A 23,119-nucleotide genomic window follows, 5' to 3' on the forward strand; every position below is an offset into this window, starting at 1 on the left:
CCGGAAATCTAGGGGGTTGGTGTCAGGCCCTGCAAGCCAACCGTAAAAACACATCAGCACAGGAACGTCAACGAGAGAATACGGACCGGAACAATCGGCAAAGACCACAGCGACGAAAATGGACTAGCGATTGGAAACTCGGTACGTGGAACTGCAAATCTCTCAACTTCATTGGAAGTACTCGCATACTCTCCGATGTACTGAAAACCCGCGGTTTCGACATCGTAGCGCTGCAGGAGGTGTGCTGGACAGGAGCATTGGTGCGAACGTTTAGAGGTAATCATACCATCTACCAGAGCTGCGGCAACACACGCGAGCTGGGAACAGCTTTCATAGTGATGGGTGATATGCAACGGCGATCAATGAACGAATGTGCAAGTTAAGAATCAAAGGCCGATTCTTTTACTTCAGCATAATCAACGTGCATAGCCCACACTCCGGAAGCACTGATGATGACAAGGACGCATTTTACGCTCAGCTCGAACGCGAGTACGACCGCTGCTCAAGCCACGACGTCAAGATCATCGTAGGAGATTTGAACGCTCAGGTTGGCCAGGAGGAGGAGTTCAGACCGACGATTGGAAAGTTCAGCGCCCACCGGCTGACGAACGAGAACGGCCTACGACTGATAGATTTTGCCGCCTCCAAGAACATGGCCATTCGTAGCACCTATTTCCAGCACAGCCTCCCGTATCGATACACCTGGAGATCACCTCAGCAGACAGAATCGCAAATCGACCACGTTTTGATCGATGGACGGCACTTCTCCGACATAACCGACGTCAGAACCTATCGTGGCGCCAACATTGACTCCGACCACTACCTGGTGATGGTGAAACTGCGCCCAAAACTATCCGTCATCAACAATGTACGGTACCGACGCCCGCCCCGGTACAATCTCGAGCGGCTGAATCAACCGGATGTCGCCAATGCGTACGCGCAGCATCTTGAGGCAGCGTTGCCGGATGAGGGCGAGCTCGATAGGGCCCCTCTTGAGGACTGCTAAAGGACAGTCAAAGCAGCCATTAACGACGCTGCCGAAAGCGTTGTCGGATATGTGGAACGGAGCTCAAGAAACGATTGGTTCGACGAGGAGTGCCAGGAGGTTTTAGAGGAGAAGAATGCAGCGTGGGCTGCAATGCTGCAGCATGGTACGCGGCAAAATGTGGAACGATACAGACTGAAGCGGAAACAGCAAACCCGCCTATTCCGGGACAGAAAGCGCCGCCTGGAAGAGGTGGAATGCCAAGAGATGGAGTTGCTGTACCGTTCTCAAGAAACGCGAAAGTTCTATCAGAAGCTCAACACATCCCGCAAAGGCTTCGTGCCGCGAGCTGAGATGTGCCGGGATAAGGATGGGAGCATCTTGACGGACGGACGCGAGGTGATCGAAAGGTGGAAGCAGCACTACGATGAACACCTGAATGGCGCAGAGAACACAGGCACAGAAGGTCAGGACAGCGAAGGCGATGGCTACGTCAGCACAGCGGACAGCGGAAATCAATCAGCTCCCACGATGGGGGAAGTTAAGGATGCCATTCAACAGCTCAAGATCAACAAAGCCGCTGGCAAGGATGGTATCGGAGCCGAACTCATTAAGATGGGCCCGGACAGGTTTGCCGCTTATCTGCATCGGCTGATAGTCAGAATCTGGGAAACGGAACAGCTACCGGAGGAGTGGAAGCAAGGCGTTATATGCCCTATCTACAAAAAGGGCAACAAACTGGAGTGTGAAAATTATCGTGCAATCACCATCCTAAACGCCGCCTATAAAGTGCTATCCCAGATTCTCTTCCGTCGTCTATCACCTATAGCAAACGAGTTCGTGGGAAGTTATCAAGCAGGTTTCATCGACGGCCGCTCGACAACGGACCAGATCTTTTCCATGCGGCAAATCCTCCAGAAATGCCGTGAGTACCAGGTCCCTACGCACCATTTGTTTATCGATTTCAAGGCGGCATACGATAGTATCGACCGCATAGAGCTATGGAAAATCATGGACGAGAACAGCTTTCCCGGGAAGCTCACAAGATTGATCAGAGCAACGATGGATGGTGTGCAAAACTGCGTGAAGATCTCGGGCAAACACTCCAGTTCGTTCGAGTCTCGGCGGGGACTACGACAGGGCGACGGACTTTCGTGCCTGTTGTTCAATATTGCGCTTGAAGGTGTCATGCGGAGAGCCGGACTTAACAGTCGAGGCACGATTTTCACGAGATCCGGACAATTTGTTTGCTTCGCGGACGACATGGATATTATTGGGAGAAAATTTGAAACGGTGAGAGATTTGTTCACCCGCCTGAAACGCGAAGCAACAAGAGTCGGGCTACCCAAGCAACCAAAAGTTCGGATAAAAGGGTATGATTTGGCTTAATCAGCTTACGTTTTAAGTAATTAACCGGACTTTACAGTTTATATAAAGTTCGTTTAAGTTTGATGTTTACCTTCAAGTACAAAATAAGTTCAATTCGAACTTGTTCTGAACTTTCATGTTGTTGATTAGTTCATGAGTTACTCTTTTGAGAATCAAGTTCATTTGATATCCGCAGTGATCTCTTAATCAGCAAGAAAGTTTCACTGGAACAAGATTTATACCAAAAGTAAACTACGGAGTTCACTGCTTAAGTACAATCCGAACTATTGGTTGCTTGAGTAATGGTGAATGCATCGAAAACAAAGTACATGCTGGTTGGCGGTACTGAGCGCGACAGGGCCCGCCTAGGAAGCAGTGTTACGATAGACGGGGATACCTTCGAGGTGGTGGACGAGTTCGTCTACCTCGGATCCTTGTTGACGGCTGACAACAATGTTAGTCGGGAAATACGAAGGCGCATCATCAGCGGAAGTCGTGCCTACTATGGGCTCCAGAAGAAACTGCGGTCAATAAAGATTCACCCCCGCACCAAATGCACGATGTACAAAACGCTCATAAGACTGGTAGTCCTCTATGGGCATGAGGCGTGGACTATGCTCGAGGAGGACTTGCAAGCTCTTGGGGTTTTCGAACGCCGAGTGCTAAGGACGATCTTCGGCGGCGTGCAGGAGAACGGCGTGTGGCGGCGAAGGATGAACCACGAGCTCGCTCAACTCTACGGCGAACCCAGTATCGTGAAGGTAGCTAAAGCTGGAAAGATACGCTGGGCAGGGCATGTTGCAAGAATGCCGGACAACAACCCTGTAAAGATGGTGTTCGCCACGAATCCGGTCGGAACAAGAAGGCGTGGGGCGCAGCGAGCTAGGTGGATTGACCAGGTACACCAGGAGAGCGTTGGTCACAGTCGAGGATGGAGAGAAGCGGCCATGAACCGAGGGAATTGGCGAAATCTTGTTGGCGAGGCTTTATCAAGATAATTGATGTAAAGCCAAATAAGTAAGTAAGTAAGTAAAACGTCAAATGCAGCCAGTCCTTTTTATGGCTGGAAAAGTGAATACAATATCTAAATTAGTTGTTATTCAAACCTCAGTCAGTGGAGAAGTTTTTTTTTTCAAAGGTACCGTAATCTTTTTTTTTGTATATTTCTTAAAAATATCATTTGAAAATTAATATGTTGCAAGTTTTATATTTATTTTATACTGACACCCATAGCTATATATAGACATGATATTTTTTTTTTGTTTTTTGAAAGTTTAAAAAAAATGATTAAAGTGATTTTTTTATTTAGCCGATATGGGATAACATTGATCATCCATGAAAACAACGTTCGGGTACATTGAAAATATCATTACTCACTAAAATGATGCTCCCTGAAGCCGAATATGGTAGCCAAATCTTACAAGTCATTTACCTTTTGAGTTATTTCAAAATTCAAAGCCCCTGGAATTGTGGAATACACCTAAAGGTAGGCAATTTCCTTAGGAAATTGTGCATTCTTTATAGAAATTTGCCAATTATGGCTTTAGGACATTTCGTCGAATGACATTTGAACGAAGCGTTTGGTCGAATGATATTTGGTCAAAAGTACATTTGGTCGAAAAAACATACGGTCGAATTGCTGTGGTAATTTATTTTGGTCGAATTATGTTTAGTTGAACGTAAATTTGGTTGAAAGATCATCCTGTAAAATTGGTTATTTTTTTCTATGTTTTGCAAAGTTGACAAGATGACGTATTCTTTTGAATAATCTGAATCATCAACTTTTGTTGAATAAAAAACGTGACATTTTATGTACTCTTATTTTTAAATTTCATACATCCTTTTATTTTTAATTTGAAGTTACCGGGTACCCCCGTTGGTTTGACCACAATTAATCTGAACACTTTTTGATCTGTATCCCGCTAATTTGCACATCGTTCAGATTGAAAATGGTTCAAACGTCAAAGTGAGATGGAACGCTGTGGAACGAGGCTTTAGGACATTTCGTCGAATGACGTTTAGTCGAATGGCGTTTGGTCGAATTACATTTGGTCTAAAGTACATTTGGTCATGGCTTTAGAATCATCTGATAAAAGTATTCGGAGAGAGTGCTCGGGTTCTTTCTATTAGTTCCGGGTCTTGCAGCTTACGGACGTGGGTATGATATTTTAATGCAGAATTCAGAATAGTCAGAAAAGCAGGAAAAATTTGGTTTAAGGAAAAACTTTATTGCGAAGTAAATGTTAAGTGTCGGTAACAGGATGAGTTATTCTACTTATGGCCAATTGGCTTTTTGTGACTTCCAACTTAATCACATTTTTAAGCAAATATATGGCTTTGCTGGTGTTGATGATCTCGGAAGAATAACAGAATTTTTGGTAGAATCTTTAAATAGTTACGATGAGAACACTAAGAAATAGTTTGATCGCAACTGATTTTATTAGAAAATTGTGCTTATTCTATGCATCGGGTATGGGAATTAGTGACTAAGGCGATAAAAGCTTGTTTGCTCTCATTTTAGATTAGTTTATCTCAACTCGCACAACAAGACTGAATGCAAAAGCAGCATGGAACGTAAAAACGTAAGAATTTGATCAATATGTTAGGAAAGTAGGGTCCATCAAATAAACAACACAATTTTACTAACCGCATACAAATTGTTAGTGAAACGGCTGATACTTTTTTTTAAATATTCAATCACTCTGTGTATAACCGACGAAACTCTATTCTCGTCACTTTTCCACGATTTTCGCTTTCTATTGCTATTAATCCTTTTCGACCAAATGTCCATTCGACGAAATGTCCGTTCGACCAAATGTCATTCGACTAAATGTCATTCGACCAAATGTCATTCGACCAAATGTCATAGATTCGTGGAACGGAACGCAGAATCATAACAAAACAGTGAAAGAGGTAACCAGAAACACGTTTCTAAGGTGACTAGATGTTCAAATTAAAAATTAACCACGATGGTTTGCATGAGGTACCGTTCAAATTAGCGGGGGTGCACTGTATACCAAAATCTAGGATTTCAATGATTATTCAAATGAATTTTTTAAAAGTAGTTTTTTGTGTACATTGACTAAAATATTTAGGTCTAGTGAATTTATTATTCTTTCGAAATATCATTCTTAAAAAAAAACTGCTCAACAATTGCTAATCTACGATGCGAACATAATGTTTTTATTATTTAATATTCTTTTGAAATGTCATTGTTCTTCGTAATGAACTGCTGATCTTCATCTGATGGAAGCATGAGGAGAGAGTGCTCGGGATCTTTCTTTGAATTCCGGGTATTACAGCTTACGGACGTGGTTAAGATATTTGAATGCGGAAAGCATAATTATAACGGCAGGCAAAGTTTGCTTTTAAAAAAATCTTTTTGGCGAAGTGAATGTTAGGTGTCGGTAACTTTACTTATGGTCAATTGGCTTATTGTGAGTCGATTTGTGACTTGTATGACTATATGTGTAAGGAACGACGAGTAGACTGAGGCAACAAAAGTTGGCTTGCTTCCATTTATGATCATCTTATCTCGAATCGCAGAACATGCCTGAACTCATTTTATGCTAGCATGAAACGTCAAAAACGCAAGAGGTTGATCAATATATTGGGAGAGCGTCCATCAAATTGAATAACAACATTTTTTTGATCGCATAATAGATTGTTGGTAGACTGAACGTAAAACTATGTTTCCATACTATTTACATACCCCTGCCGCGAAATGTCGGTTCAACCAAATACAGTGTGCTTTTTATTGCAACTAAACATTTTCGACCAAATGTCCATTCGACTAAATGTCCGTTCGACCAAATGTACTTTCGACCTAACGTCATTCGACTAAATGTCATTCGACCAAATGTCATAAATTCGTGAAATATGCTTAACTGGACATGTTTATGAAAGTTTTGACAACGGAATCGTTTTTGGTAATGTTATTTTTAGTAACAACTGCATTTCTCTTGCTCCTATCGTTTTCAGCACAGCACTTAGAGAAGATTTTTGATCGTTTCATTCATAATCATGAAAATAATTGTTTCCAAAAGCTCCATGAACGCAATCCAATTTTCGTTAAAATGTTAATGTTTATAGGGCAAACGCTCCCTTAGTGGAGGTAGCTCCAATAGTGGAGGTTGTGTGTTTTGACATGTTTCGCACTTTTTTATGGCTATGTGATATTTTTCTATGATGTACGATGTGAAAATGATACAAGTTATCGAAAAATATTCATGAAATTTAACCATAAACCTATTTTAAACAATTATTTTGCTAAAATTTTTGGCTCCTTTGCACCTATAGTGGTGCATCAGTACCCATAGTGGAGGGTCCCATAAGAAATCAATGGTTTGCGCCACTAAAGGAACCATTCTTTAAACATACCTCCACTAAAGGAACAGTGTTCCTATTGTTGGTGCAAGGCTTGTTGCAGGGAAATTTCAAATGAATCGTGATTTTTATACATTTGAATGATAAAAGGATTTGTGATCTAGCGATTGATACGCTAAAATCATATAATTCATGATTTTATCACCATGTTTTAGCAGTTTTCGCTTAAGTGCACCACTAATGGTACATTTGCCCTAAGCTCATGAATAGACGGAAGAGAATCACCATTCATGGATTGAAAATGTTTCATCGATAAATGTTTGGACGAGTTTCTTACGAGGAGGGTCATTGCGATCAATGTTACCCCGGATTAGTGATAAATATTAACACAAGGCAGGTTTCTGATGTCTGCTAGGTTTGCTGACATTAAATTGCACTCATAAGGGTATTTATGCGCAATATTTTTGTTTGCAGAGCTGTTCATGTGAGGGTTTGAACGATTGCGCACGATTGATGTAAACACAGAGTGAAACACGGTGTACTATATTGAGAAAGTGATATATTCCGAAAACTTACAGTTACTTAACGACGTCATTCCTATCCACCTCGAACAAATTTGCGAAATAATTATAAGTGGAGTGGAAAAAGAAAAAAGCTCAGTTATCACAGGAAAAGAAGACCGTCTTCGCGAGTTTCGTCTCAGGTTTCGATTTTATCCAGTTAGCACCACTACTTTGAATCGCAAGTTTAATTGAGTTGACAACAGTTTTCATCATATCTTCCAATGATATTTCAGTTGCAGCAAGTTGAGTGTTTTTGTTCAATTCAGCAAAAACGCTCAAAAAATTCTCAGTACACTTTTTCAAAACATACTTTTAACATATGGGACCGACTTGCGATTCACTACAATTCAGAAATTATTAGTTCTTATTAATCTGAATTCTGTGAAAAAATACCAAGAAAAAAAATAGACAAATACACAAAACTTTTAGTTTTTAAAATAAAATTATGGAAACAAATCATGGGATGTTAAGTTCAGCAGTTTGTTATAGGGTTTCAATGCAAGTAATGGAACCCTTAGTAGCTGAAATTCTTCCTCATTGCTTTTGCAAAATGATATCTCAGATGGATATACGTTTTGTGCAGTCCAACAACAAGTTTCATGTCTTTATGTAATAGTATGCATTTAAAATATGCAAAATCTGCCGATTTTTACGTCGAAATATGCATTGGGAAAACTGTTGTCCTGTGTCCATAATAGAAAAGTTTACAAATCGGACGTTTCCTATTATGGGCCCTCCATTTGATTCCCATGTTATCTGGCTAGCTGCTGACGTGCATATCATGGACCCACATGGAATTGCTGATTGTGGACCCTTTCTCAATAACAAAGCAATCGTCATTCAAAGGAAGTTATTATCGAGAATTGCTTATATTTGATTCCAGCATGCGTCTCCTAAGTAATTGGAAAATTCTATAAATTCATTGTCAAAAATAGTGCTATTCACTTGTTGCTTTCAGAAATAATACCTACTACTGTATTATGTTTGAACCTCTATATTCGAAAAAAAGTGCTTCAATGCAATTTCATAGTATTTTAGGATGTTTTCACTAAAACTAAAGAAAAAAATGATAGGAAACATATAAAAAATATATTGGACAAGGAGAAGACCCTGTGCCGCCGAAACACTGAGAAATTATGGTTCAATCAAGATGTTGTATTAGAAGAAAGGGAAGCCATTGTAGAGAGTAATGATTGCGTGGAACAACACATCCTTGACATATGCACTCGTTTTTGAAAACACAGAGTTTTGAAAATCGATAGAATGTTGAAATTACAGTTAACTCTCCCTTACTCGATATTCCGTATCTCGATATCGAGTTAAACAACCATGGACCAATGCACGAGTTCACTCGTTGACGTTTGAGCGGTGCCGTGTTATTTATGTGACCATGGAGACCAGTGAATTCGGCACCGCTCAAACGTCAAATTAGTGAACTCGTGCATCGGTTCATAGTAGAAATTGGTTTCATGGCTAACTCGATGGTCCCCTGAATCGCAGTTGCATTGGTTTTATGTTAAGTAACTCGATACCTCCCTAACTCGATGGTCCCTTCAATTTCGATTTAGGGAGAGTTGACTGTAATTAATAAAGATTTAGTACGTATTTCACTCGTACAACAAAACTATGGTATTTTATGATTCACATCCCACGATCAAATAAAAATGTTCGATTCCCCCATTTTCACTCACCTGAAAATCGGGCGACTCCGGAATCAGCAGACCCTCGCGCAGCCACTGCACCGTCATCTTGGTCGTCGGTTTGCCAACGATCTGCGTTTTGAACTGCGCCGGGGCTCCCTCCTCCACGACACAATCCTTCATTTCGGTCAGCTTCGGCACGGTGTCCTGCATGCCTGGCGTCACCACCTTGAGGCTGGCCGTCGTATGCACTTCGCCGCCCGCATTGGACACTATGCAAAGGTATTCACCTTCGTCCTCCGGGAACGCTTCCGTAATGATCAGTGTGAAGTAATCACGGTCTTTGGTCATCTGGAAGTACTTGGACGGTTTGATTTGCTTGTCACCCTTGTACCACTGAGCGGTGGGACTTGGCTTGCCGGTCACCCGTGTGCGGAACTCAACCGATTGACCTTCCGGGACGGATTTGTCCTTGAGTGGTTCCACTAGATTTGGTGGACGCTCGGTTCCGGGAGTGGCCGGTTTTTCAATGATCGGTGTGTGGGGAGTTTCCACATTGCATGAGGCGTCACAGCGGGCCTCTCCGGCACTATTGATGGCAACACATTCGTACTTTCCGGCGTCCTCAGCGTACGCTTCAATGATCAACAACGTGTAGGTGTTGTCCTCTTCCAAAACCTTGTACTTGATGTTTGGTGAAATCTTCTGTCCATTCTTCAACCAGTACACATCCAGTGGTTTAGTTCCGGAGATCTTGGCATCGAATCGGGCGAGTTGACCGGCGGTGACGCTAGTGTCCGAAATAGTGTTTACGAAGCTAGGCGGGGTAACGCCTCCTCGGCCTTGCTGCCGACGCTGTTCTACAACCAGATTAGCACTGCACTTGGCGGTTCCTCCACGGTTCTCGGCAATCACGGCGAATACAGCCGAATCTTCCATGAATACCTGACGAATAATCAAAACGGACTTGGTTCCAAAAGTATGAATCTGGAAGTCCGATGAGTTATGGATTTGGAAGTTCTCACGGAACCACTTGATAGCGGGCATTGGATCGCCGTCGAACTCGACTTCGAAGCGGGCTTGCTCATTTTCAAACACACGGCACGGTTGAATCTTCTTGGTGAACACCGGTGGGGTAGCCGGTTTAACCGGTCCCTCTACAATACGCTCCTGGGTTGTACCCTTGTGTTCAACTTCGGTAGTTTCCGTTGCCGTAATCTTGCGGATGATCTCTTTGTCATCGTAGACCTCCTTCTGGGTCTGTTTCTGCTGAGATACGTGAACTTCTTTGCCCTGAACGGAAGTCTCCAGTGGTTCCGGAATAATCTTCTTGCGTGGAACGGTCGTCGTCTCCAGGGATTCGGTTTCCTTTGTTTCATCTCTGAAAACGTAAGCAAAGTGGGTTAGGTTGGAAATAAGAACAAGTAGAAAAGCGTAACTTACATAGTTTCCTCATATGCAGATGCCATTCCCTTGGCGAGCGACTGGCCGACCACCTTGTCCCCAGGGATAGCGAACTGGTGCTTTTCTTCGCGGAGTCGCTGCTCCTTGACCAACTGTTCGTTCTCTACCTGGGCCAGTTTGTTATAGTACTCTTCGTTTTTCTTCTTCTTGACAGTCTTCTGCCATTCGGTCTCGCTTTCCTTCTTCTCCTTCGGCTTCAGATGCTGAGCCTTGAGACCCTTCTTCTTCTTCTTGGTTTCCTCCTGCAGCGTGACTTCCAGGTCGGTATCGAGACGATTCTTCTGGTAGGAGACCAGGTCGTAATCGTACCAGGCTGGAGACAAAGTGCAAAGTGATAAACATTTTGTGGCCTACGTTCTATGGTTAGTGCGAAGTTATCTCCGCCCGAAAGTAGAGAGCAACAGAACATTTGAAGTTTCGTTAGAGAAATGTTATGTTACGTAGTTAACAGAGAGTTCAGACTCCGTGAATACCTGGATAGACCCGCTGAAAAGTATGCATGCTTTGCAAGAGCATTACAGATTACGGATTATTTACAGTGGCGAAATCAAACAACATGTACAAGAAAAAAAACAGCTGGTAGAGCTTAGCCATCGCATCAAGAATACTCACCATGCGAGGATGGCTAAGCAGAATCACATACCACATCGCTATAGAGTTTTAGGAATATTATTTACAGAAAGCTTTAGAAAACTACTAAGATGGTAGCAACCGATATCTAATAGACATGACGCAGAGGAATACGAAGAAGATCCGGGAAAGTCGTTATCACGGCCATTAGGGTACAGCTACGTTTGACAAGAATCCAATGAGCCCATACTTATTCTGAAGTACGATGGTGTAATCCATGTTGTTCACTACGTTGTCCTGCGTCTTCCAAGTGCGGTGTTGAAGCAGCTCCCAATTTTCTCCCGGCGAAGAGTTTCAAGCAGTTGTATTGGGGATTGGGACGGTTTAAGGGACTTGGGGATAAGGGATTCGGTGTGTGGATGTACTATTTTACAGCGGTGTATTTCCCAAGTGATTTGGGACGGTACTGATCGGTGTGGATATGGATTGAAGTGATTCAGTGCTATTGCTTAAATATGTTTAGTATTCTCCCAAAGTGAAGCGTGTAGTGTTAGTGTGTATTAAATCAAACTCCTCATAGAGAGATAACTCCGGAAGTAAAGCTCAATTGTTTGCGATATTGTCTGATATCGTTGATTCTCATTTTTATTGCAGTGGTGTGAGTGAGATAGTAGAGAAGTTTTTCGATAATCTAGATGTAGGTGTGTTTTCGTATCAGCAGGTACTTACGTCTTGGAGAGTTCTTCAACACTCCGCGGTAATCGTCACGACGTGGGGTAATCTTCAATTCACACCTAGCGACAGCTTCGCCAACGGAGCTGCGAGCGATGACTTCGATTTTGCCGGTATCGTACTGGCGAGTCTTCGGAATATCGAAGTGATACATTCCGTCGTACGTGAGTTTGTAGCGTTGACCCTGAAATAACACAAGTATTAGGTATCTTTAATCTAGAACGAACTATCCTTTGTCTTACATTGACAACAGTGTGTCCATTGATGAGCCACATAACTCTCGGCTTCGGATGACCGGTGACACGGCAGCAGAAGCGTGCCCATTCACCTTCCTCGACTTCGATAGATTCCGGACGGCTCACGAATGCTGGTTCCTTCTTCGGTTTCTGCGACTCGTCGATAACTTCTGGAATACTGTTAACGATAATCAAACGATTAGGACAGGATTTTCCCAAATCTTACAAGTCAACATACTTCAGGTTCCACAACGCTTCCATTTCGCGAATCTTCTGGATACTCTTCATGCCCTTTGGCAGCTGGGAATCGTAGATGATACCTGGCTTGCCCGTTGTCTTGATGATGGCTCTGGTTTCATCCATACCGTACAGATTGGTAGCACGGCACAGATACTCACCACTGTCCTCCGGGTAGATCCATCCGAAGTTCATCGCAACGTAGCCAAAGTCGTAGATCGGTGTGAAGCGGTTCTCTGTAATATACAACAAAAGTTATTACCAATTTTCTCTCTAGTTTCAGATTAGGTCACTTACTGTACGGCAATGGTTTGCCATTGTAGAACCACTCAACCTTCATATTCGGATCACCGACCGGGGCCAGCTGGCATTCGAACTTGGTTGCCTGCATCTCAGTCAAGCTAGTTTGATCCTTGATCTGCGTCACGAAACGAGGTGGCTGCTTACGGTCCGGATCGAACAGATCATCCTCGGTAAGGAAGATCTCTTCGGTGTACTTCTTGATCGTGGCTTCCATCTGCATTAACGTTTCCGACTTTTGCATACCCTTTGGAATTTGGTTCTGCAGCACAATCGACGGAAGCTTCTTACAGGTCACATGAGCCTTGGTAACGTCTTCGCCATGCTCGTTAAATGCACGGCACACGTAATCTCCGGCATCTTCAATGTACACCGACAGAATGTCCAGAGATACGAAGCCCATGTCGTAGATAGTTCTGTAACGATGGCCACTTGGCAGTGGCTTTCCATTGCGGAACCATTCAACACGCAGCTTGGGATCTTCCTTGGGTTCAACGCGACACTCGAAGCGAACTGTCTCTCCTTCATCGATTGTGGTGGACTGAATCTGCGAAACGAACTTCGGTGGACCGAAGGTGCGCTCTTCCTGGGTAGCCAGGGTAACCTTTGCGCGTTCCAGTTCCTTCAGTTTGGAGGCAGTCATTCCCTCAGGCAGCTGCGAATCCAAAATGATTCCACCTCGAGATACAACGGTGACCTTTGCAGTAGTCGAAGCCGTACCCCATTTGTTCGTAGCACGACATTCGTACACTCCAGAGTCCCTCACGTAAGCGTAATCCATATCCAGGGCGATGAAACCAAAGTCGTTCAACATGTGCACACGCGATCCGGTGGCAAATGGTCTGCCGTTGTGGAACCAATCGATTCTCATCGAAGAATCACCCACTGGTTCAACGCGACAGTCAAAGTGGACCGGTCCACCTTCCGCAACATCAGTGTTATCCTTGATCTCAACAATGAACTTCGGTGGACGAGCCTCATCTTCTTCGGCCATCATTTCTTCGCGTTTGTGCAGCTGTTCTTCCAGCTTCTGAATGCTTTCCGTTCCAGTGCGGAAGTTCGATGGCAACTGTGGTTCCATGATGATACCTTGACGGCCGCGGACGGTCAGTTTACAGGAAACAGTAGCTTCTCCATGACTATTGGTAGCCTTGCATGTGTATAATCCCGAGTCACGCTGGTAGCATCCAGCAATTTCCAGAATGACGAAACCAAAATCGTTGATCGTCTTGATGCGAGATCCAGCCCACAAGGCCTTACCATTGTGATACCATTCAACACGCATGCTTGGGTCGTTAACTGGAGTCAGGCGACATTCGAAGTGAGCCAAAGAGTTTTCGGTCAGAGTCTGATCCGAAGGCGTGGTGATGAACTCTGGGGGCTTGCCAGAATCGTCATCGGGAGTAAGTCCTCCATGAGGAATTCCAAGTCCTTCAAGCTCTGCAATGCGTTCGATGGTGCCTTCCATACCCTTTGGCAGTTGTGACTCCAAAATGATACTACGCTTTCCTTGAACCTTCATTGTTGCAGTAGTGACAGCTTCACCGTATTCGTTGGAAGCACGGCAAGAGTACTCTCCAGAATCCTCTGGATAAACAGGTGATATTTCCAAAATGACGAATCCAAAGTCACAGAACGTACGGAATCGTGATCCAGTCTTCAGCGGCTTACCATTCCAGAACCATTCGACCTTAAGTCTCGGATCATCGGTTGGGGTAAGTTTACCTTCGAAGTGAGCGCTTTCACCTTCGCGCAAGCTATCAATGTTCGACAGTGGTACGGTGAACACTGGAGCACGACCGCCTTCTACTCGTTCACGTTCATCGCGAGTGCGGACCAATGAATCTTCCAAAGTTTGGATCTTCTCCAATCCACCTTCCATTCCATGTGGCAATTGGGAATCCAAGATCAGATTTGCCTTCGAGACGCACTTCAGCGTTGCCTTGGTGCTGTCCGATCCGTACTTGTTCGTGGCACGGCACTCAAATTCTCCAGAGTTCTCTTCGTAGCAGTACAAAATATCCAAGATTACGATACCGAAGTCGTGGAAAGTGCGATAACGATGACCATGGGGCAGCTTTTGTCCATTCCAGTACCATTCGACGACAAGGTCTGGATCCGTAAGTGGAGTGAGTCTGGCTTCAAAGTGAGCACTTTGTCCCTCAACTAGCTTAGTAATGTCAGAAATCTTGGTAACGAATCGCGGTGCTTCACCAACAGGCGATCCGGCAGCAGTTGGCTTCATACCCGCCTGGCTTTCGAGTTCACGGATTCTAGCCAACGAATCGGGTTGCAGTGATTCCAGATATACGCCTCCCTTTCCGAAACATTTGAGTGTAGCACGGGTCGTATCTTCGCCATACTTGTTCGACGCCTTGCAGATGTACTCTCCAGAATCGTGGCTTTGGACATACGCGATATCCAGAAGCACATATCCGAAATCGGAAACAGGCTTGATTCGGTTGGAATGGCGCAGCGGCTTGCCATTATGGAACCATTCGACCTTCAGATCCGGATCGTTGACCGGAACCAAAGTGCACTCGAAGTGAGCCGATTGGCCGTCCTTCAGGCCCTCCAAGTTCTGAATCTGCGTAGTGAAACGTGGCTTCTGTCCTGCGGACTTATCAACGCATTCCAGATGAACACTGATTTCAGCTGTTCCCCACTTGTTGGTGGCGCGACAACTATAAGTTCCAGAGTCTTCGATCTTTGTACCCAGAATTTCGAGTACAACCATTCCAAAGGCATAAACGGTACGGACACGATGGCTTGCTTCCAAGGTCTTGCCATTGTAGAACCATTCAATGACCATGGTCTGATCGCCAGTTGGAATCAACGTTGCATCAAAGTGAGCAATTTCTCCTTCAACGTTAGCAACGGCAACAAATTCGGAAGTGAATCTCGGAGCATGTCCTCCTTCTGCTTCGGTTTGTGCGGCTTCTTGTCTGCGCAGCGACTCTTCCAGATCCTGAATCTTTTCCAATCCCTCAGTGCCCTTCGGGTGCTGGGTACGCTCAATGAGGCTTTCTTTGGTAACGCAGTACACGGTGGTCGAGGTAAACGCTTCTCCAGAATAGTTGTAGGCCTTGCATGTGTAGGTACCTTGGTCACGTTCATACACTTCGGTCAAATCAAGAGTAACGAATCCAAAGTCGTTCGTCATCTTGAAGCGTGATCCATGTTGAAGAACCTTTCCGTTGAAGTACCATTCGATCTTGAGGTCTGGATCGTCCTTTGGTTCAACTTGTCCCTCCAAGTGTAGCGACTCAGCCTCGTTGAGTCTGAACTCGGACTGCAGCTCGACGGTCCATTTCGGTGCAGGGAAGGCACCTTCTGGCTTCGATTCTTGACGCTTGTAGCGATTTGCCAGAGCAGCTTCCGTATCTTGAACGGCTTCCAGTCCAGCCTTGCCCATCGGATGCTGAGTATCCAAATACATGGTTGTAGTGCTAGTGCACCTCAGCGATCCAGAAGTCGACGCTGAGCCCTTGTTGTTGGTAGCCTTGCATGTGTAGATTCCAGAATCTTCAGCGTATGCTCCAGTGATGTCTAACGAAACAAATCCAAAGTCATATGTGGTCTTGAAACGCGAACCAGTTGGCAGTGGTTTGCCATTGACGAACCACTCGATCTGCATAGTTGGGTCCTTCGATGGTTCAACATTACATTCAAAGTGAACGTTAGCGCCTTCCTTGCATTCAACATTGTTCAAATGAGTAACGAACACTGGAGATTCAAACTGTGGCTCTGGTGTGCCCTTGTAAGCTGCACGAGGTGCCTCCAAATCGCTAATCTTCTGAACGGAAGCTGGGTGCATAGTATCTCCCAACAGCCAATGGCTGCCTTCAATCTTCAGTGTTGCCGTTGAAACGGCTTCGCCATGATTATTGGTAGCCTTGCAAGTATAGATAGCTGAATCATCGGCACGGAGTCCATTGATCGACAAGGTCACTAGACCAAAATCGAAAGTGCTACGGATTCTGGCTCCAGTTGTGATCGCCATGCCATTCTTGAACCATTCAATTCGAAGGTTAGGATCGGCACGTGGCTCGACCTGGGCTTCCAAGTAAACATGCTGACCTTCCTGGAGTTTATCGTGGCTTTCCAAATGCGTAGTAAATACTGGGGCCTGCTGTGGAGTTGTGTCGACAAACATATCTGGGACACGGTTCATTGCAGCTTCCTTGAGCTGAATCTTTTCCCAGGCTTCTGGCAGAAGTGGCTCGCCGGCAATCGACGACTTCGACTTGACCTTCATCGTGGTCGAAGATACGGCTTCTCCAGCCTTGTTGATTGCCTTGCACATGTAAACTCCAGAGTCCTCCGACACAACTGAATTGATGTCCAAAGTAACAAATCCGAAGTCATTGGTTGTGCGGAATCGTGATCCTAACTTGAGCTCAACTCCATTGACGTACCATTCGTACTTCATGCTAGCGTCACCAACTGGAACTACTCGAGCCTCGAAATGAGCATGCTGACCTTCCCACAACTCGGAGGGTCCAGTCAACAGCTGCGTGAAGATTGGCTTTTCGAATCCAGCTTCTTGTTCCTCGGGACGGGGAGCATGTGGTTGTTCGAGCTGAATGATCTTCCTCATGCCTTCTGGATGCTGTGAGTCCATTTGGATGCTTGCCTTCGTGCGGATTCTCATCGATGCAGTGGTGACGGCCTCTCCTAGTGGATTGATAGCACGACACATGTAAACACCTTCGTCTTCTTCGCGAACGTGGGTGAGATCCATCGATACATATCCAAAGTCGTGTTGTTTGGTTATACGAGAACTGTCTTCCAATGGTTTTTCGTTTCTGTACCATTCGACCTTCAGATTTGGATCTCCAACTGGAATCAAGCGGCACTCGAAGTGAGCAGTTTGTCCTTCAGCGACAAAGTCAATATTCTGCAGTGGCTGAGTGAATACTGGGCGCTGCTTAGTAACGGCATCCTGAATCTCTGGGCGTTTGAAAGGAGCAGCCCCTTCAAGTTGCTTAATTTTATCCAGACCTTCTGGATGCTGAGTATCCGATATGATCGATCCCTTGGCAGTAACTCGCATGTTAATAGACGACTTGCACTGTCCCTTTGCATTAATGGCCTTAACCGTGTACTCTCCAGCATCTTCGGCAACGACGTGTTGAATATCAAGGGCAACATATCCGAAATCGAAGGTAATGTGGAATCTCGCTGCAGACTGAAGTGGCTTTCCATTGTGATAGAACTCGATACGTAGATTTGGATCATGAATCGGTTCGACTTGAGCTTCAAAGTGAGCAGTCTGGCCCTCGTGAATTTCGGTTGTTCCTCTAAGCTCGGTAACGAAACGTGGAGCGGTTACATCAGGTTCTTCAAGCTCCAGACGCGATGGACGTGCTTGGGCTTCCAATTTCTGGATCTTCTCCAAACCATCCGGATGCTGAGAATCGAAGATAATGCTGCGCTTGTTAACCACACGGATGTTGCAAGTACTGACGGCTTCTCCAACCAAATTGGTTGCCTTGCACATGTAGGTACCGCTGTCCTCACCGTAGACGTACAGAATATCCAACGCAACGTAACCAAAGTCATGAGTCGTGCGGAAGCGATGTCCTGCCCGGATAGCTTTGCCATTGATGAACCATTCAATCTTCAGGTTCGGATCGTTGATCGGCTCAACGCGGCATTCCAGATGGGCATAGTCGCCTTCCTTCAGGTTCTCCAAATTGGTCAGCGGGGTCAAGAACACAGGTTTCTGCTTAGCTGGTTCAACTTCTGGTGTCTTTGGCTTCTGGTAGCTCTCCAGTTCCTTAATCTTCTGCAGACGCTGTTCATCCAAAGTCTCCAAATATAATCCAGCATTTGCTAAAAGTAGAAAAAGAACAATATTAATATCGATTTGATTTTCCAAAGTTTATTATAGAGATCTCACCTGTGACTTTAACAGCGCAGGTCGTGACAGCCTCCCCAACCGCATTCTTCGCCTTACACATGTAGGTGCCTGTGTCCTCAGCGTGTGCGTACAGAATATCGAGAGCGACGAAACCAAAGTCGTACGTAGTCTTGAAGCGATGACCCTGCTGAATTGGACGACCATTGCAGTACCATTCGACTTTCATTGTTGGATCGTTGACCGGTGTGAGCGTAGCTTCCAGATGCACCGGTAGACCTTCGGAAACGCTGGCATTCTTGAGCGGACGGCCAAACTGTGGCTTCTCGGCGACAAAGTGTTCTTCGTCTGACTTGCGACCGTAGCGTGCGTCACATTCCAAATATTGGATCTTTTCCAGAGCTCCTTCGTGTTGGGTATCGCGAACGATACCGGACTTGGAAGTAACGTTCAGAGTAATAGACGACGTTTCTGAACCAAGGTGGTTGCTAGCACGGCAAGTGTATTCTCCGGAATCCTCGGCATAGACTGTCAGCACATCAAGTGCAGCAAATCCGAAATCGTATGTCGTTCTGAAGCGATGACCAGTAGTCAATGGTTGACCGTTGTGGAACCACTCAACCTTCAAGTTTGGATCCGGGTAAGGTTCAATGCGGCATTCGTAGTGAGCACTCTGTTGCTCAACCAAATTGGTTGGACCGTGAAGCTTTGTAGTGAACTTGGGCTTCTGAATGACAATGTATTCTTCTTCCTCTTTGCGGGAATAACGAACGGCATCTTCAAGCTGATGAATCTTCTCCAGAGCATTCTCGTTTTGAGTTTCCAGATCAAGAGCAGCCTTAGACTGCACCATTAATTTGGCTGAGGTGACAGCCTGTCCCAAGTCATTGGTTGCACGGCAAGTGTAAGTTCCGGAGTCTTCAGGGTTGACGTATTTCATGTTCAGGGCAACATATCCGAAGTCGTGCATTGTGGTGATACGATTGGAAGCCTCGATCGGAACTCCGTTTCTCAACCATTCAACTCGCATCTTTGGATCTCCAACCGGAACAAGTCGAGCCTCAAAATGAACGGCTTGATTTTCAGCGACCTTGACATCCTTCACAGGAAGAGTGAACACTGGAGCCTGAGTGATAACTTCATCGACTTCAGTCTCACGTTGGTAGCGAGACATGTCCTCCAGGTAGCGCAAGCTAGACAAAGCATGCTCGTGCTGTGATTCGGAGTAAATGCTCTTACGCGTGTGAACAATGCAAGTAGCTGAAGTGACAGCCTCACCCAGAGCGTTGACAGCACGGCAAGTGTAAGTACCAGAATCTTCTGCCAAGCATCCCATAATGTCCAAGGCAACAAATCCAAAGTTGTTTGTTTCAGTGAAGCGAGATCCAGACTTGACTGGAGCATCATTATGATACCACTCAACGCGGAGAGTAGCATCGGAGACCGGAATCAAACGACATTCGAAGTGAGCTCGTTGACCCTCCTTGATCTCGATGTGCTTCAACGAAGTAGTGAATGTAGGGGCCTGAGATGGCATATCATCACCGTGATCTGCGCGATGATGTTTGGACTTTTCTTCCAGGTATTGAATCTGCTCGAGACCCTGCTCGTTCTGGGTTGTCGTCAGAATTTGCTGTGAACCACGACAGGCGAGCTGTACGGCAACCTCATCGACGCCTACCAAATTGACGGCACGGCACATGTAAGTTCCACTATCCTCAGCGATTAGATCAATAATATCCAAGGCAACGTAACCAAAGTCATGAATTGGACGGAATCGGTGACCAATGGTGATCGGATGGCCATTCTTGTACCATTCAACCTTCAAGTTTGAATCGGTTACTGGCTCCAACTTGCACTCAAAGTGCGCATGGCCACCTTCTTGGGCACGATCAATATTCTTTGGACGGGTAACGAATCGTGGTTTCACGTTGACAATCTCGTCAACGAACTCTGTCTTGCGGTATCGCGAAATATCTTCCAAGAACTGCAACTTCTCGAGTCCCGCTGGGTACTGGGTTTCCATGATCAAGTCCTTCTTGGCAACGATGCGGACCGAGCATGAAGTTACAGCCTCGCCCAAAGAGTTACGAGCCTGACAAGTGTACACTCCGGAATCAACAGGGTAAACTCCGAGCAGATCCAAAGCTACGTAGTCGAACTCGTAAGCTGGACGGAAGCGATGGCCGATTTTGACGGGTTGTCCGTTAACGAACCAATCGACGCGCATCGATGGATCACCAACCGGCTGCAGACGGCACTCCAAGTGGATGTTGGTTCCTTCGAATGTTTCAATGTTGTGCAGAGGACGGACGAACTGTGGCGGCGACATGACGGTGATATCTTCCAAAACGTCACGACGCATTCGGGATGAATCGTCCAGATACTGCAGCTGCTCTTGGGTCAGCTCACTTTGGGACTCGGTGATAATGTCCGAACGGGTGATAACACGAACGCAAGCTGAAGTATGTGAAGATCCAAGTTGATTGGTAGCACGCACAGTGTACTCTCCTGAGTCGTTTGCAGTGCAATGAAGAATATCCAAAGCTACGAAACCGAAGTCGTAATAGGTCTTGAAGCGGGATCCAACAGTGATTGGACGACCGTTCTGGAACCATTCGACGCGCATCGTCGGATCACCCAGCGGTTCAAGCTTGCACTCCAGATGAATGTTGCGACCTTCTCCAACTGGCTGTGGATCCGACAGAGACTGAGTGAAAATCGGCTTGGATTTGCACAGCTCTTCGATTTGATACGACGGTTCGATGAATTGAGTTTCCTGCTTCATCTGGGTGCGTTCAACAACGTGGTGCATGCTGGTGGTATCCACTGATGAACGAGCTGCAAGAAACAAAGATTCATACAGAGATTTTATGTGTTGCCCTAGGGTTTGAAAGAGGAAGCGTATGACGTGCCTTCAATGAGTTGAAAGGGGTGGTTTTGTCTATTGTAGTGATGTAAAGAAAGCTTAGAACTAAATATCTATTGTCAAACTACGTATGTCTACTACAATTGTGGCTATGGGTCTATGTGTTGGACTTTTAGTTGACTTAACACAGTACAATGAGACAAGAATAAAAGAAGCGTCATTCATGAGTCTAGTGGCAGAGGAATTAATAAACTTACTTTCAACGATCATCTGGGTGTCCAGTTGAGCCTGACCAGCTGCATTCGTAGCAACCAGCGTGTAGGTTCCTGAATCTTCACCGCGAACGTCCAAGATGTCCATTGCGACATAACCGAAATCGTGATATGTCTGGATACGGTTGGCTGTCATCACTGGACGTCCATTATGGTACCACTCAACACGCATCGTCAAATCGGACTGTGGTTCAAGGCGAGCTTCAAAGTGAGCACGCTGTCCTTCGACGATCTTGTTGGTAGCTTTCAACGGACCTAGGAAACGTGGAGCAGTCTGTACGACTTGCTGCTCTTCTTGGGTTGTGCGGGTGTATCTTGACGAATCTTCCAGATATTGAAGTTTCTCCATTCCCATGTGACTCGTCTGGGAGTCGACAATGATGTCCTGGCGGGACACCACAGTCAGTTTACCAGTGATGTGGGCTTCTCCCAGAGAGTTGTAGGCACGGCAGGTGTAGTGACCGACATCATGGATCGTTACTTGTTTGATTGTCAGTGCGACGTATCCAAAGTTACAGAAAGTTGTAATACGCGAGCTAGCCTCGATCGGGTGACCATCCTTCAACCATTCTACACGAAGGGTTGGATCGCTAACAGGTTCTAGGCGACCTTCAAAGTGAGCGAAGCCTCCTTCACGGATATTCAACTGGTCAGAGATGGGAGTCTTGAACTCCGGACGTTGTGTACTTTCCGGAGTTTCCTCGTAAAACTTCATGTTCTGATATTTTTGATACTGTTCCAGCTGTTCAACGCTTTGAATGTAGTTCTGTTGCTCAGCAATACCCAACTCTCCAGTAACTGCAGCCTTGCTGATGATCGTAATCTGAGAAGTACTGATAGCTTCGCCGATGCGATTGACGGCACGCACAGTGTAGGTACCGGCATCTTCAGCGCGTAGGTGCATAATGTTCAGGGAGACGTATCCGAAGTTGAAGATGGCGGTGATCCTAGAGCTGGCCGTAATCGGACGGCCGTCCTTGTACCACTCCACTCTCATTGTTGGATCGCTCACTGGGGTAATCTGAGCCTCAAAATGAGCGTTTCTTCCCTCTTCCAGCTGGCCCAAGTCCTGCAGTGGGCGAGTGAAAGCCGGTCTCTGGTTGACCACTTCCTCAATACTCTCAGTACGAACGTATTTGGAGTAATCCTCCAGGTTCTGAATCTGGTGCAGGGCTGCCGAGTGCTGCGACTGTTGCTCGATCGGAGGCTTTGGCTGGACGCTCAGCATGGCATGCGATTCGGCAACGCCAGTTGAGCTGGACACACGGCACGTGTACTCACCGCTGTCCTCCATGACGATGCTCAGTAAGTCCAGGGCGACGAAGCCAAACTGGAACGTCGTGTTGGCACGGGAACCTATAAGGGAAAGATAGGTGAGAATCCAGGTTGGGGGAATTCTCCGGTAACACACTTACTTGCTTGAATCAAGTTTCCATTCAGGAACCACTGGACACGCATCGTCGGATCGGAGACGGGTTCGATGCGACCCTCGAAGTGTACCTTACCACCCTCAACTTGAGCGACGTCGTTCAGCGGGATGGTGAACTTCGGTGGTGGGTAGATGCGGTCTTCCTCCTTTGGTGGCATATGTGGAGCAGCTCGCTCGACATGACGCAGGAAGATAACTTCCGGTTCTGGTGCGGGTCTACAAATATAGAAACTTCAGTCAACTTGGGAATATCTAAAGATTGTAG

The 23,119-nt window shown here is 45.7% G+C and overlaps 1 protein-coding gene across 2 annotated transcripts in view; it reads right to left on the bottom strand.

Moving 5' to 3' along the window:
* The window catches only part of LOC5566332 (titin), a 114,025-nt gene that overhangs the window by 43,437 nt on the left and 47,469 nt on the right, over positions 1 to 23,119 (bottom strand). For both annotated transcript variants that reach the window (XM_021841030.1, XM_021841031.1), the window contains exons 4-12: positions 22,841 to 23,070; positions 21,411 to 22,781; positions 18,327 to 21,125; positions 12,419 to 18,259; positions 12,123 to 12,357; positions 11,891 to 12,062; positions 11,646 to 11,832; positions 10,326 to 10,659; positions 8,934 to 10,263 (exon numbers count right to left, since the gene is read on the bottom strand). In XM_021841030.1, the coding sequence (XP_021696722.1) occupies positions 8,934 to 10,263; positions 10,326 to 10,659; positions 11,646 to 11,832; positions 11,891 to 12,062; positions 12,123 to 12,357; positions 12,419 to 18,259; positions 18,327 to 21,125; positions 21,411 to 22,781; positions 22,841 to 23,070 (12,499 nt within the window). The remainder of the gene's footprint in view (positions 1 to 8,933; positions 10,264 to 10,325; positions 10,660 to 11,645; positions 11,833 to 11,890; positions 12,063 to 12,122; positions 12,358 to 12,418; positions 18,260 to 18,326; positions 21,126 to 21,410; positions 22,782 to 22,840; positions 23,071 to 23,119) is intronic.

The sequence above is a fragment of the Aedes aegypti genome, chromosome 2 (assembly GCF_002204515.2).
Source record: "Aedes aegypti strain LVP_AGWG chromosome 2, AaegL5.0 Primary Assembly, whole genome shotgun sequence".
Classification (NCBI taxonomy): domain Eukaryota; kingdom Metazoa; phylum Arthropoda; class Insecta; order Diptera; family Culicidae; genus Aedes; species Aedes aegypti.